Source organism: Dysidea avara, chromosome 1, assembly GCF_963678975.1.
Source record: "Dysidea avara chromosome 1, odDysAvar1.4, whole genome shotgun sequence".
NCBI lineage: Eukaryota > Metazoa > Porifera > Demospongiae > Dictyoceratida > Dysideidae > Dysidea > Dysidea avara.
Genome location: NC_089272.1, coordinates 2,830,006 through 2,846,796, shown reverse-complemented (window position 1 = coordinate 2,846,796; position 16,791 = coordinate 2,830,006). Strand labels below are relative to the sequence as shown.

The 16,791-nt window shown below is 39.0% G+C and overlaps 3 protein-coding genes across 5 annotated transcripts in view; 2 read left to right on the top strand and 1 right to left on the bottom strand.

Moving 5' to 3' along the window:
* The window catches only part of LOC136253005 (collagen alpha-4(IV) chain-like), a 38,701-nt gene extending 27,245 nt beyond the window's left edge, over positions 1-11,456 (top strand). For both annotated transcript variants that reach the window (XM_066045600.1, XM_066045596.1), the window contains 4 exons: positions 8,988-10,100; positions 10,227-10,253; positions 10,309-10,703; positions 11,059-11,456. In XM_066045600.1, coding sequence (XP_065901672.1) covers positions 8,988-10,100; positions 10,227-10,253; positions 10,309-10,703; positions 11,059-11,301 — 1,778 coding nt within the window. In that variant the 3' untranslated portion in view covers positions 11,302-11,456. The remainder of the gene's footprint in view (positions 1-8,987; positions 10,101-10,226; positions 10,254-10,308; positions 10,704-11,058) is intronic.
* On the bottom strand, positions 3,363-6,897 carry LOC136252994 (52 kDa repressor of the inhibitor of the protein kinase-like). Its single transcript, XM_066045586.1, has one exon. The coding sequence runs from the start codon at positions 6,136-6,138 to the stop codon at positions 3,376-3,378; it is 2,763 nt and encodes a 920-aa protein (XP_065901658.1). The 5' UTR covers positions 6,139-6,897; the 3' UTR covers positions 3,363-3,375.
* Positions 11,457-12,828: 1,372 nt separating the features above from the next.
* Positions 12,829-16,791, top strand: part of LOC136252983 (collagen alpha-1(IV) chain-like) — a 24,409-nt gene continuing 20,446 nt past the window's right edge. Inside the window, exons 1-4 of one of the 2 annotated variants that reach the window (XR_010699890.1) lie at positions 12,829-13,288; positions 14,983-15,198; positions 15,400-15,459; positions 15,511-15,573. Coding sequence is in view for 1 of the 2 variants with exons in the window: in XM_066045572.1 (XP_065901644.1) it covers positions 13,090-13,288; positions 14,983-15,198; positions 15,400-15,459; positions 15,511-15,573 (538 nt within the window). In the remaining variant the exon portion in view is untranslated. The remainder of the gene's footprint in view (positions 13,289-14,982; positions 15,199-15,399; positions 15,460-15,510; positions 15,574-16,791) is intronic. The other variant, XM_066045572.1, reaches the window with a different exon arrangement.

Here is a 16,791-nt window from a genome sequence, read left to right as displayed (position 1 = left end):
CAGTGAAGGTGTTGTCTATAAGTATAAACATATAAAGACAGCCTTTAAGAGGTCAGTAATAGTCATGTCCTTTCAAAGTGATATACAACAGAACATATCTTAGCGGCCACTTGTACAGACAGACCAACTCTCTATAATGACCAGCTTTAAAGTGGGACATCTCCTCACTAACACAACTATATAAGCAGCCAACTACATGTACATATTAAATCAAGAAATTTTGGATACCACTGAAACATGGTAGTTTGATTCAAAACTTCCACATCACATGTACATATGTGACCGGATTTCACAAAACCAGGCTTCCACACACACAAAATCAAACTTACGATTTTACCAGAAATGGATTGCTGGTCTAATACACTATCATATTTCACACTGTACTTCCTTCAGCACTGACAAGTCTGGTTTCTGTAGCAGCTTTCTTCCGACCCTGTCAAAGCCACGAGTGTGAGATTGGCACCATTAAATGGCCATGGCTTTGTGATAATGGTGTGTAGTGAGCTGGGACTTCACAGAGAGCTCGCCAATAGTGTTCTCAGTCAATTTGGAGTAATTTGAGGGCCATGGAGGGCCATGGAGAGCCCAAACTTGGCCTCTGGATTCCAATCGTCTTCTTACTCCATTTTATACCCGTATATTAAGACCACCGTCCACCCCCACCCTCCCACCCTATTACTACCATCTGTGATATTATTACCCGCTCGAAAAAAGCTGCTCAAAACAGGACAAATTTTGGGTATCAGAAATGTATACACCCACTCAGTGATAGCTAGTGAACAGATGAACAATTGGTGCAAATTTTGTTTGCACAGCTGTAGGCACTGGGAAGTTATTACACAATGATTCCTTAAAATCGCCATATCTCCTAACAAAGCTTTGTGCGTCGAAGCCTTGTTTTGTCAAATTCAGTCACATATGAATAATTCCATTTTTGCATGCTGTAGTTACTATATACACACTGAGGAAAGTATCATAATCTGTGGCAACTGGCAAATTTTTGTAAGATAAAAAATAATATAATGAATTGTACAGTATAAATAGTAACAAGACCACCTTGTAATGCTGGCAAAGGTCTCAGTACTTACAGCAAAAATATAATCAATAATTCCTTTATATTATTGTCATCGATTTTCTTAACTTTAAAAGTGGTTCTGTTAATATGGTTTCACTGTAATGAGCTTTTGCTTTATTTTGTCCTAAAAAAGCAGAACCATGCAACAATGTATAAATGATTTGTGACATAGTATTATATATATAGTTACTTGCAATTGGTATTGACAATAATTATTATATACACATATTTGTACCATACAAACAGCAGTGATTACAAGACTACACATTAACACTTATAACTCATGATCTACTATTGGTCCCAACTTTAAACTCACAGTGGTGAATGATGGGTATTAGAGCAACATGTAAGCCAAATGAATTGAGAATATATATATATTTTTTAGAAAGGAAAAAGCTATAGTTTTGTAGTTTGACATTTTCCTTTGAGCAATTATAAAAGCTTATACCGTATAACGGGAATGATTCACGGAAGAAAAAGTTTGTGAAACATCTCTGCTTTTCTCATTCACGAGAAAACATTCGCGTTTTCTCTTATATAGTAATTTAGGCAACAGGGCGCACGCTTACAGCCGGTGCACAAGGTGTGAACACGTCAGCGATGGAAGCTAGTGTAATAAGTTGCGTACATGGGTATCACGTATATCAAGACATCTGGACGCCATTTATAGGCGAAGTTCTGATTTGTAGAAGACAGGAGGATAACAGGCATGATAAATATGCAGTAGCAGTGTACAAATCAGCCGAAGTAGTTGGTCACGTGCCACGCACGATTTCGTACACCTGCTCATCGTTTCTCAGGCGAGGGGGGAATAATGAAGTGCACTGTGGTAGGAAATTGGCGTTATTCAAGAGACCTGGACCAAGGAGGGATGGAGGTTCCGTGCAAGTACACATTCAAAGGCCCGCTAAAAGAAGTAGAAAAAGTTCAAAAGTTTTTCCAAGGTGCTTTGAAGACTGAAGTGCAAGTTGATAACTCTGACGATGATGATCATATCTGTGATGTTGCAGTGGAGCTCGCTGTGCCAGGCCCAGTTTCAATTTGCATAAACGCTTCTGTGCCACCTGAGCAACGTGCTCTAGACCTCGCCGATGCTATGGAATGCTACAGTGTTGATAAGTGTTTCAAGCCTGATGACTTTCAATCAATGCCATGCTCTTCAGCTAGCCTAAGTATTACCACTACTAGGTAAGCAAGGTGAAGCTACTATTGCTGTTAAACCTAATGAGGGCAGCACACAAGGGACACCTGCAATTGACCTAACTGCTGCTGTCACAGTTGACATGAAATCTGTTAATACTAATCAAGTATGGGTGCAGTTTCAGCGTAATACGCTCAAGATGGAAGACAAATGTTTGGTTGAAGATGGGGGTAGGTTGACTGATAAACATATCAATTTTGCTAACTGCTTGATTTCTTGTCAATTTCCCAGAATTGGTGGACTACGTACAACACTGCTACAAACTAGATACTACTGTTTCCCTCCAGAAAGCATTCAAGCCATTTTTTATAAACATTGTGAGCATTGGATCGTGGCTTCCAATATGCTGACAAATGATTACAACACAGTAAATGTGTATGACTTCTTGTTAGATCAAGAAAACACTGATATAATTTTGAGAATATTTCAAAACCATAACAATAATGAGAAAAAGGCAGTCACCATTGTGATGAAAAATTTGCAAAGACAAGAAGGATCAACAGATTGTGGTTTATTTGCCATTGCAGTGATGGCATCGCTGGCACATAGAGAAGACCCAAGTTCTGTCACATATGATCAGAATAAGATGAGGAAGCATCTTCTAGAGTGTTTTTCTTCCAAAATTATTATGCCTTTTCTTCCAAAATCAGCTGTATAAGCTAAAATTTGTACATGTGAGTTGAGAATACAAACATTAAAAGTTGTAATAAGTACATTATGGGTAATATTATTAAATATGTAACTAATATGATACAGTACTAATAGCAGTCATAAACTGATTAGATAATAATAATTACTTCAACCATTCTGTGATGCCTGCTGCACTAAACCCATTTCTAATGATGTAGGGATGTGCGAGAAGATTGTCAAACATTTCCCGGAGCCACTGTGCGCACAAGGGCTTCATCACACTCTTTACTGGTTGAATCTCTGAACTGGGACCGTGATACTTGTGTATGGCATACCATTCTTGAAATCTTGAATGCAGAAAGTCTTTAACTGCAGGGGCTGATCCAGGGGGGGTGGATGGGGTGGCTAGCCACCCACCCTGGATTAAACTATATATCACGGCATGCAAATTAAGCATTAACAGCTCATACTAATCATATAAAACACTACTTGTACACATTTTTCTGCTATGTTTAGTTGCAAACTCTTTACATATTTGTTCAACATTCAGTTGAAAGCTAAATCCTTGCATTGCTAACACCCCAAGGTTGCCCAGTCTTTCATCCGTCATAGTGGTGCGCAACCACAAATGAATTTGCCTGAGACAAGAAAAGGTCCTTTCTGCTTCAGTGCTTCCAATCGGAAGTATTACCAATATGCACAGGAGTTCTCTTATATTGGGGAAGAATATTGGATCTGCATCTTCACTCAGCAAGTGAGTTATAGACTTCTCCTTTAAAGTGGCATGGAATTTATTGCAGTGAGCTTTCCATCTAGCAAGTTCACTGTCAAGGTCATCTTCTGCTGGTAGCAAATGACTCCATTTAGATTTTAAGATGGTACACAGTTGATGTTCGTCTTTTGTGGTAATTACAGTGGGCACCAATGCACACAGTTCATAATGTGCTCGTGTATCTACAGAAAATCTGGCTTCCAATTCACTTATAATTGAGTCTAACAAAGGAATGGTAATTGTCACTCTCCAGTAATCAGTTGGTGAGCTTACTGTAGGGTTTGGTCTAGTTTGACGGCCTCTTATAACACGGGGCATACTTTCGCTGCTGCTAATATCCCTGCATAGATTTAGAGCTTTATGATAAATTCTATTATGTTCAGCATTTACATTTTCACGAAGTTGCTTGTAATGCTCCTTGACTTCATCAACTTTTTTAAAACCAAAGTATACCTCTTGTAGTCTACCTTGTAAACATTCTGCAATTGGTTTAATCGGCTCCAATAATTCTTTTGATAGCAAAAATGCAACCACGTGCTCAAAGCTAGTAAAAATGTGCTTCAAACCATTAGCAGTGCTACGAGATTCAGAATCCCAGTTCCAAGTATTTCCATCAGGATAAATTTCATTGTCATCATCAGCAGGTGAACAAATATGTTCCCAAGTCTTAATAAGGTAAGGATACAATTCTAAAATTGTGGTGAAAGTATTATGCCGTTCAACCCATCTTGTTTTACACAGCCCATTTATCTTAGATTTCCTGGCAGATGGACACAAGCGCTGAATTATGTGTTCAAGAAACCGTTGTCTCTTTGGAGAGTTGTGGAAGTATAAGAACGCCTGATGACAGTTATCAATCATATTTTTTACAGCTTGAACCTTTGAAGAATGGCATATTACTAGATTCAAACTATGCAGGCAGCAACCTTGAAATTCTGCATCTGGTGCATTATTCTTTATATGTGCTTGTACACCAGAATTTGAAGAGCTCATGGAAGCTGTTGTATCGTATGCCTGCCCTCGGCAATTTTTAACATCAATTTCATGTTTTTGTAAAACTTGCAAGATGCCATCTGCAATGCTTTTCCCAGTTATCCTCTGAAGAAAATGGAAGTCAAGTAACACTTCGTGCTTTATTGGCTTCACACGAAAATTTTCATTATCAATTTCCAAGAACCTTAAGCAAACCGACAAAATCTCCTTACCATGAGATGTAGCTTCATCAGCAATTAATGAAAAATGTGGACACTTCTGTATGCAGGTTCGATAAAATGCACGAATTTGGTCAGCAGCTATTTCCATTATCTCGTTTTGAACGGTCTTACTGGTATATTTTGCATTCTTTGGACCAAGTATTAAGTGTTCGCTCAGTGCTTTATTGTTCTTTGCCAGCAATCTAAGTATGGCAATGAAATTTCCTTCATTTCTTAATGGCTCCTGTGTAAAGTTCACCTTATCCTGATTGTGACCTTGGAGAGAAATTCGTTGCTTTGCACACAATAATACTGTCTCAGCAATTGTTGGCAATACTTCAGTATTAAATTTAAAATTCTTAGAGCTTTTATCAATTAACTGACTATCGATTCTTGATTCAGGATTAGCCCACCTTCTTGTAAATTCAAAGGCATGATCTACTGCTCTCAAATGATATGCATGTTTGGCATGCCTCTCCATCAACTCCTTGGATTTGTTGTAATTCTTGAAGGGCGTACACACAAATGCACCGAGATGTGTCTTTTCACTGTCAGTTAAAAACAAAATGCAGGGCAAACACCATCCTCCTTGACTATTCTCCAAACCATAACGTAACCATTTGTAATCTTGAAGCCATCGAGATTGAAAAGTTATCTGTTTTCTTTTCCTTCCTCCAGAAACAGTGAAGTAGACTGTGTCAAAATCAGTGCTCCTTAGATTGCTTTGTGATGAAGTAATCAATTCATATTTTTCATGATCTTTTATTATTCTTGATCTACTAATGGCCACTTGCAGAATATCACTAGATTCTGAGTTAGATACAAAGTTCACGTTAGGATAAGATGGCTCACCATTGCTATTAAATTCAACAGGATCACTATCATGGAAAGTTTCTGGTGCAACCTCACGGCAAAGCTCACCAGTTGATTGTTGAAGGCTCACTGTCAAATTATCTGGCCAGTTAGCTGCTTCAATGAAATCCGCATTAACTCTAATACTTTCAGTAGTGGAAGGGGTAGCCTCTGTCTCTTCATTTATGCCCTGAGATTGACATTCATTCCCATCACTGTCATTGTTGATACCACTTTCATTAGTGATTGTGACTGGAGTTTCACTTCCAGACTCAGTCTCATTGTCAATCAAACCTTCTTCCCCAACTTCACTGTCACTGTTACTTCCATCAGTAGTAAGGGTTTCACTTAGAGGATTCTGTCCTTGTTGGGCTATAACTTTTGATCTAAAATAATCTAAAATAGACCTGGACATCTGTACAAACTAGCACATGGCATCTACACTAACAGTACACTTTATTTGAAGCAAAACCTTCAGGTGGACATTTATTATTATGGTTTTGTTCATTTACAGCTGCAGTTGTTAAATGGACATAATAGCACAGCTGCCAACAAGTTTTTAAACTATATGCTGTAGCTAGCTTTACAGTGTTTCTTCTAAACAGCTAGTACACTGTCTGAAATTCTAGCTAGTAGCTACATACAATTGTTCTTTTCAGTCAAAATCACTTCCAGATTCAATCTAATTCTTTGGTGGATTCAGGGTGGAGGGAAGGGGGCTACGGTAAAACTTTTGTTCTTATACAGTAACTGTTAGCTGCTACTGCTTTTCTTAGCTGCTACTGCTTTTCTTAGCTGCTACTGCTCTAACTACACTACAGTGTACAGATACAATTTATCCTAAAGGGACCCTTTTAGGATATTGTATCTGTACACTATAGTGTAGTTAGGGCAGTAGCAGTAGCAGCCAACAGTTACTGTATAAGAACAAAAGTTTTGAAACTAAGTAAAATTTGATCTAAATAGCATGTTTTGAACACCTAATTTTAAAAATTTTCCTGGGGGGGCATGCCCCCAGACCCCCCTAGACAGCTCGTGCTTCGCACTTCGCTAAGCGTGCTCCGCACGCTGTCTGCAGTCACCTCTCTCACCAGTGTATAGCTACACCCTTACTGCACATGTAAAGCTTGTGAACTAAGCCAGCCACCCCCTTTCATTTATTCCTGGATCAGCCCCTGTAACTGACTTATTTACGCTTAGATCCATTGGCTGGAGTTCACCCGTACAGTTGGCTAGTACAAACACTATGTCTATGTTGTTATCTTCTAATATCTTCAATATTCTATCTGTGCACTGTGCTTTAAAGTTATCAAAGGTGCACACAGCTCTGTGATCTGTAGCTAGCTTTAACCTTTTCCTTGTTTCCTCAATATATGGACAAGTGATCTTTTGGATGTAAGTATCCATTGTTATTTCATTGCACCAATAGTTTGGTGAGAATGTAACATCCCAAATGGCAGGGAAATCCACAGATGGCACACTTGCTTTGATTTTACCCTGATACACTAACTGTAAGGGCAATAGCTTTCCTGTCATGGATGCAGCTAGCACCAGGGTAATTTGCCTTGTCATCAATACCAGCAATTGCTACTTTATGGGTACCTTCCTTGGCCATCGTCCAATTAGAAACAGGCACATAATTGACGGCAGTCTGATCCCAATTTAAAATTAAATCTTGAGGAATCTCTTCCATCTCAACTATACCCCTGATATCCAACAAATACTGCCTTTTCAGTGAGGCTAAATCTTCAACATTATCCTTGGCTTTGCTCGTAGCTTTCCTTTTCACGTAACCCATTCGTTCCAGCAAGTATTGGGCCCAGTGTTTATTTAATATGATGTGTCCACTGTTTACTGCAAGCAAATTGCTGTCATGTCGTCTAATAATTCCAGTAGCAGCATCGATGTGTTGACAACACTTCCAGCATCATGAAGGGCATTCAAGTACTCTCGCACTTGTTGATCCAACTGTTTTCCCAGAAGAAGAGGTCGGCCTTTAGGAACTTCTGGGAGCCGTTCAACAGAAACCTCGTCAACACCAGCTTTAACTTGAACACACACTTCTTTCAAGTAAGCAGTCTTCCATCCTCTCACAGTACTCTCATGTAAGTTTGGGAAATCCTTGGCGAAATGACGTATGGCATCCGTTGTGCCGTGATCGGCTGCATATTTACCAACTCTAGCCTTGTGCTCTAATGAAACAATCACGTACGGCCCATGTTTCTTATCTCTGCTTTCCACAATCAGGGCAGTGACTTCTTTATTTGATTCTTCGATTGATGTTGAAGGCACTATTTTACTTAGTGGACTAGAAGGGTCCGGAAAAGTACTTCCTTTTGAGTTCGTACTCTCAGTCGAGCTCTCAGTTCGTTTGAAATACTTCAGCAACGCCATCGTAGTGTCACACTATCCTGCAACGTTTTACGTCACATGAACACTTGAGTATGGATAATCGCGTATCCAAAATTTTTTTTGCAATGTACGAAAAAGTGTGCAAGAAAATATTCGTGAATACATCTCAAATCGCGAAATTCGCGAATGTTTTCTTCCGCGAATCATTCCCGTTATACAGTATATTACCTGAAAGAGAATTTAACAAGCGTTACAAATATCTAAACCCGAAGTATCTACATTAATCACAAGCAAAGTTGTGACTATTTTGTTAAAGAAGTGTAAGCTAAATGAATTTTTAAGTGAAACTTTAAGTGGTCCATGCAATGAAATGAGCCAAATTTTGGTGTGAAAAAGTTTCTTGATAGGGACCATGTTTGTGCCAAATTTCATGAAAATTGAAAAGGTTGGTTTATTTTGTTGATTTGATATGGAATGACCCGTGTACACCTGGATATGAAAGCCATATACTGTACATGTGGTATGCCCAAAAGTTTCTTCACGAGTGGATTCAAAGCATTTCTGTGAAAGAAGTAGGACTATAGCTTTGTAGCCACTTTTCTTCTATGCTTGACTGAACACATCAGACAAGCAGCAGAATAATTATTATTAATATTTTTTTATAAAAATCTTGACAGAAGTGTTTTGGGTTTATCTGAAGGCACTTTTAGGCTTGATTTTACCCAACCACTGAATACTGCCATGTTATGAGTTTTGGAAGACTTTGTATTGTGAGCCATGCCCAAACCTTGCTCGTTCCTACTATACAATACTACCATACTGTATGACATGCACTGTTAGAGTGGTAGTTAAATGATGTTTGAATGTGTATGTACAGTGTATTTAAGTTTCTATCAACTGTTGCTACTATAGGTAATCCGGGGAGAAGTGGTTTTCCAGGGAAGATTGGTGATCCTGGGCCACCAGGTATAGGTGAAGTGGGTCCTCCAGGGCCATCAGGAAGGATTGGCAGGCCCGGTAAAGGTGGGATTCAAGGAATGGAAGGTGACAGAGGAAAGATTGGACCTCCGGGACCTACAGGCAGAAGCGGACTTCCTGGTAAAACAGGTCCTGTAGGACCAGATGGAGTTGGAAAGAAAGGAGAGCCAGGGAGAACTGGTAGACCTGGTAAAGATGGTGTTAGGGGGGAAATGGGTGATAGAGGTGAACAAGGAGAAAAAGGCATTAAAGGAGAAACAGGAAGAAGTGGTAAACCAGGTCCTGTTGGACCTGAGGGACCTGTAGGACCTGTTGGAGAAAAGGGGGAACCGGGAAGGATTGGTAAACCTGGTAAAGAAGGCGTTAAAGGAATGATGGGAATGAAAGGTGAAAAAGGTTGCAAGGGAGATGAGGGAGAAACAGGACCTCAAGGACCTACAGGAAGGAGTGGACCTCCTGGTAAAGCAGGTCCTGTAGGACCAGTTGGAGTTGGAGAGAAAGGAGAGCCAGGGAGAATTGGTAGACCTGGTAAAGATGGAGTCAGAGGAGAAGAAATAGTTGGACCTCCTGGCCCACCAGGCCAACAAGGAAGGGTAGGCCCAACAGGACCACCTGGACCTCCTGGACCTCCTGGACCTAAAGGTCCCAAAGGAGAAGCTGGCAGACAAGGCAAACCTGGTATAGATGGAGAGCAAGGAGAAGTTGGTCCTAAGGGGCCAATAGGAGACCCTGGTCCACCAGGACCTCCTGGTATAGAAGTAATGGGCCCACCAGGCCCTGAAGGAGCAGCTGGAAGACAAGGCCCATCTGGCAAAAATGGTCCTCCTGGACCCATTGGACCTATAGGAATAGGGGACCCAGGACCAAGAGGGCTACCAGGGCCATCAGGACCAAGAGGGCCACCAGGATACCCTGGTAATCAGGGACCACCAGGAGATTTCATAGTTGGTGAGCCTGGTAGAGTCGGTAAGCCAGGACAGAAGGGCATGATTGGAGTTCCTGGAAGGATAGGTCGAATTGGTAAAGATGGTCCCAGAGGAGAAATTGGTATGTACATAATGTGTACATGAATGATTAGCAATGTATGTGTAATGTGTATAGCTGTTCCTACACATACAGTATGATATATGTACATAGTACACAATTATGTATACAATTATATTCCCTTATTAGGTCCAAAAGGTTATAATGGTACAAGAGGTAGGAGGGGACCTCAAGGGATGCCAGGGAACATGTTCGTCTTTACTCTACACAGTCAGACCAACACAACACCATCATGTCCCACTAACTCAACATTACTATGGAAGTCTGGCCTTCACTGATGGTAATGGATATGGTCATGGACAAGACCTCGGTAAAGCTGGCTCCTGTGTTCAGCAATTCCACCCCTTGCCATTTGTGATGTGTCAGGGACGTGGAGACCAAGGGACATGCAGTTATGCATTCAGGAATGAGTACAGTTATTGGTTGTCTACAATGAGTGAGACAATGTATGGAGAAGTTCCTTCGGATCAGACACTAGACTTCATCTCACGTTGTTCAGTGTGTAAGATTAATGCTGCAGTTATTACTGTACACAGTATGACCAGTACATTACCCGATTGTCCTGATGAGTGGCTACCACTATGGGAAGGATACAGTTATCTGATGGTATGGAGCTATGTGTGATCACATATTTATATATAAGTATGTATGATAATACAGTTTACCATTTAGTCTGTGCACAAGTACATAATGGCAATAGGTACAATTTCACTAATTATTTTCTGTGTATACAACATGGACCTTAGCAGTTATCCAAACCCCTGGAGCACACGTGGTATTCAAAAAGTCCTTAACTGTAAAATAGAGTGTGTTAAAATAGCATGGATAAAAAGATTGATTTTCTCTATTAGTACAACCGCCTATTCTATTGGAACTTCAATATTGTTGTTAAATTTGAGTCCAGATGACTGACTATTTGCTTGACTGCTTTGACATCTAGTGTTAACATTATACACCACAGAACACTGGAGGAGGAGCTGAAGGTAGTGGACAGTTTCTAGATTCTCCCGGATCATGTCTCCAACAATTTAGTACACTACCATTTGTGGAGTGTAACAACAAGGGTGTGTGTCACTTCTACAACTCTGACCTCAGTTTCTGGCTGGCTAACATTAATGGACTACCTATGGAACGACTGAAGGGTAGCATGGCCATGTCTCGGATCAGTAGGTGTCGTGTGTGTAAGACTCCACCAGGACAATAAGATGACAACTTAATAACAGTTAGTGTGTAGAAATGATTGTGTATGTGTGTGTGTATGTAATTGGTACATAAATAGACTATTATAATAACTACTGTTAGTGTTGTGTGTCAGGATGTTGTTCTTAAATTATATTATTTTTGGTGTTCTGGCTAGTTGTATCTATAAGTTCATGACATTAGCTGATGGAATTGATACATAATTGTTACCCAATCTGGCTACTAGCAGGTGAGGTAGTAGCACGATCTCTGTTGCTGTGAACATGTTTTGCTCACATGCACAAGAAGGATAATAACATTATAATCAATAGGAGGTAGAAAAAGTGAGAATGACGTTTTAGTGGTGTAGTCAACTATTTTCACAAACTTGTGTTGCCCAATTATTGTAATGTTTGACTGTATGAAAGTTTTGTGGTAAAGTATATATGTACTGGTGGAGAGGTGTGTTATAAGCTAATAGTTTGTAGGCAGTGAGTGTCTGCTACTAATGTTGTTGGCTATTTGCATTGTATTCAAGATTAACAAACATTATTATTACTGCAATGTAGGAAAGTCCTAATAAAAACCATTTAGTGTAAAGGACAAGAACAATTTTTGAAATAGATTTTTGATCTTCCCTGCAATTACATACATTATGCATTTGACCTACAAATGTATTGGAGTTTATAATTCATCAAATCTCAAGTGTGTAGTCTGGTCTGTGTATGTATATACTATAAAGAGAAGGTAGCTTGCTTCATCTTCATTTAGCATAGAGTGTGGAGTTGTGGATTGTTGTTACATCATGGATGATTTAGCTTTGTCTTTAGAAATGTATGACAATAGTGTGCCAAATCCAGTAACTTCAAAGGATTCCTTTGCATTGCTTCCTCCTTGGAAATGTATTGAGAAATTCTATCTAAACTAAACCCAATATTTTGTGGTTAGTTGAAGAGTTTCATTGTGCCAATGATTCTAATTTTGTGGCCTGTATCTAAGAGAAGGTATTAGAAATGCAATAATGCAATCAGGCAAGGACTCACAGACAAACGTGCGCATGTTTTAATCCAAGTCAGATGCTCGCTGTTACTCAGAGATGAACATTTCCTAAATCAAACAGAGCCAAACATCTGCTGCTTTTGCATACTTTTATACAATACCTGAAAAAAAGTTTAGCTGGAAGCTTAAGCATGTTCTAACACTGAAACTTTGGCATTACACAGTACTCCTTAGTACATAAAGGTTCTTGTCAGGTTATGCATGATGCATTCATACAGTTAATGACATTGCAAAAATATATATAGTTGGTTGTCAATGACACTAGTAATAATGCCACCATTTCCTCATCCACAACATTCTGATATTCATGACACAACTGCCTTCATTTGTCCCAACTCCAACAGTTACTACATGCTACTCAGTTGGTACGCATCACGGGTTACATGCTCAAGAACATAATATATATAGCTATCCTATATTCATAGCCAATAATAATACACACAACTTGTGGTATAACACATGTTTTGAGCTTGTAGTGACCAATAAGTGTCACTAAGTGGATTACTATATTTGGTAATATTGTAGCTAATTTAACGTCCATCTGATATATTGTTCAAGTACTTAATCTAGCAGAGTTGTTCTTATTGTGTTATTATGCTACACTTCAGAGCTATAGCTAACTCTGCAGTGACTGAGTGATGTAGGCTAGGGACAAGGTGACAGTCCATATAGAGGTTATTGGCAGTTGTATTATATGCAAGTTGTCTAGTAGCTAGCTAGTAGTATAGGCTGAGTTTACAGCATTCAAGAAGATATGGACAAGTTAACTACCAGTGTTGTAGTGTTGGCAATCCTCTCTGTTGTGAATTTGAATTCATTGGTCATTCTCACTTGGCAATGGGAGCAGTCAAAACTGAACATTGATTTGTTGCAGTCATCAGTTGACAGGTATTCAATACAGATTAGGACACTGGAGAATATGGCTGGATTGTGGCCCATTGATGACATTAAAGGTGTGTAGTATGTCTCTGTGTGTGTTAGTGTGTAGCTATATATACCTACAGTAGCTATCATATGGCTAGTATTAATTAGAGGTCAGTCATTTGTCCTCATCAATATTAGACAGTGAGTAATTGTTTGTCAAATGTTCTGCCATCAAAATTTTCCCCTGTGTATTTTTTACGTTGTATCATTTATCTTTTAGTGATACAAATATTTGGTGTTTAGATTAAACTGCATATTTGGAGAGATTCTGTTTTGGTGAAACGAATGGATGAGTCTGCAAAATGTCATGAGCGTTTGCAATAAAAGCACCTAAATTATTTCCTCACTGTACTATTATGTGATTAGCTTTAGTGTTAGCAGTGCTTTGGCTTCTTTCATATTTCACACCGCCATTTGATGATACATTGATGGGTCATTGTGGAAGTGGATAATATAAAACTGTTGTCCTATCTGATGTTATTATTAAGAAAAGCACATGGTGATTATACTTGTATGGCTTTAATCTGTCGTGACCATACTAATTGAATAAAAAATTAGAGGTTATGACCATGCAGTTTACGTCCATTACAGTGAAACCCATATATAACCAGCTATTTTATCTAATCCATTTTTTGGGTTGGTCACCCCTTGCATGCAGCTATGTTATAGCTGAAATGCGTTTGAAGCAATTTCTAATGGTTTGTAAACCAGCACAGCTACAGTGTGATCATAAGAAAGTTAACAAAGCACAAGTGTACAAACTAATATAGGGATACTCAAAGTTATATTTTTTTCAGCTATTTTCTCTAGTAGCTTCACTTCTAGCAAGTACCAGAACAAAGACAGACTAAGTAGCCACAGTAATGGCCACAATTTGTGTGCTATATATTAACTTTCAAAAGGATTCTGCTTGAATGGTTTCCACCAGACTGATGGTTTCCATTTCCATGTCAACCAATGTTTCAGTAATATTTCCTAATAAGGTGTTGAGATAGCATTATTAGCATGCGAGGAGCTTTGTTAAGTAGCTATTCTAAAAATAGGAGTTATTAACATTCATCTGTACTGTAAGCTGTATCACACAATCCGCACATAAATGGTGTTTAGTGCCTTATACAGGTCTGATACAGTACTTTATCTAAAAGAACTATCACTTTTTGATTTGTACCACTGTGACAGCTACATGTATGGTTCTAGTTACGAAAACTGACAATTTAGACTTTTATTCTTTGACTAGCTAGTTGCATTAGCACTGGAAAACAAAATTATCCCTAGTTTTGTGGTTTGATGTGTTGCATGCAACCATACATGATCAGTTTTTCAGAATTGAGAAACTTGCTGACATCACTACTACATCCAACTACTGGATAAGCTATCTGACACTTCATGGGTAGATTAAAAAAGCTTTGAAGCTATTGAATCATGGCTATACAGCAGCCTAAGAGGCCTACGTATTGTTGGCTCATTAGCTATAAAAGTGAAACCTCTCTCTATAACGGACATTTTTGGATCAAGAACTTTTATCAGCTTGTTTTTGCCACTGCAATGAAGAGGTTTCCTTTTTCAGAGGTAAAAAGTATTTCCCATACTGTGTCTTTATATGTGGAGAGTTCAAATGTCATAGTGGCTTGGCTCATAATGTAGAGTTGAAATAATTGTAACAGTCAATACTGATTTGTATAGATACACATCAAAAGCTGAATGCTACATCTTTTGATTTCAGATCAGAAGAATTCCAAGCCTGATCACATAACAGCAGGTCAAGACCGCTTCAATACTAGACCAGTTAGAGCACAAAGGAAAGGAGCTGGTGTGGAGCTGCCTCATACCATATATCGACGACAAGAGAACATGATAGAGATGCAGGTTGAAGTGATGAGTGATATTGCAAGAACTTTTAACCAGTGTGTCTGTGGTGTACCGCCTACTCCACAAAAAGGCATGACTTCAGTATTACATGTGTGTATATATTGTCACTCATTACTGTATGTAGTGACTCTAGTAATATTACATATACATGTATGGCACATATGTTCGAACTATTGCCATGTAGTATTACTCATCAATCTGGAATATATCGGAACTACCCTGTGTATATTAGTTTTGTGTTTATAAGTTACAAGTTTTGTTGTGATGATAGGACAAAAAGGTGCTCAGGGCATAGTCGGTGCAGGGATACCTGGCTACAATGGAACTAAAGGTGAGATGATTCAGTAATAGAATACAGACTGACACAACCACATATCAACAGGGCAGAAAGGTGATCTTGGAGTTAATGGCACGATGGGATTACCAGGGTTCAATGGTAGTAGAGGTGAGCCACATGTGTAATATGTTTGTAGTGTGCATATAACTAGACCAATTGTGATGGTCTAATAGTCACTAGAGTATGTAAGACTGTCTCCCTGAAAAATACATTAAGTATGAGTCACATGCCTGTATATAGCTCATTTTCCAAGTATGGCTCCTGTATAGGTTAAACTATACATATGCTACTACATTAGATGGGGAATTGGAAGTTGTCACATCTCTTCCTGTACGTATATTAACAATCAAGGAGTACAAGCTAAGGAAGCAGTTATCTTGAATAACTTAAAATTTCTTACTGTAGCGTAGTGGTATCAGAAGGATTTTGCAGTAGGTACTGAACTATGTATAAGACAAATGCCTGAACATCTCTCATTTCCATGCTATTATTGGCAAATGTATTGCAGATAACTTTATGGCATTTTAACACTGTTCCTGTACCATAATTATATGAAGTATTAATTATAGTACACTACTTATAGGTAGTACTAAATTCACACACACACACACACACACACACACACACACACACACACACACACACACACCAGGCCCGTAGCCAAGGGGGGTTCGGTAGGTTCGGACGAACCGCCCTCTTGGGAAAAAGGTCCACAATTTCAGTAAAAAGGTCCACAATTCCAAGTCCATATAAGTCTACAGCAAACTGGAATCGATTCCTTAAAGTCCACGTACTTAATCCCCAAATCGCTAAAGCTGATAACAATCGATTGTGGTTTTACATTATACACGTGATTTAACACCTTATGTAAACAACGGTGATGGGACGCGCGAAACAGAAAGAGCGTGAGAGGAAGCGGTCAGCTTCTTCCTGTCAGCGACTAGATAAACTTTTTGCGAAGAAGAGCAAGGTATTTGAAGAAGAGGTGATTGCAATTGATAGTAATTCTGACGACGATTCCGCTGAAGATGTTTTGACCAGCTCTACTCCCTCCTTACCTTCTGGTAATATAGCTAGCTAGCTATATAGCTAGCTTGCTATAGTGAATAGATAGTAGATAAACATTCTAATTCTCGTAAATGCAAGTATTAAATTACCCGGTTTTGAGTGTAAAATGATTCTACTGTGCTCATGCAAACGTGGCGTGGCTTGTGCCTGTCAGTTATCTACTATACAACAGACTGTCAGTTACTGATTACTCCAGGATGCTGTAATTCAATGCACAACATATAAACAATAGATTGTGCTAATAATTTTAATTGTCAT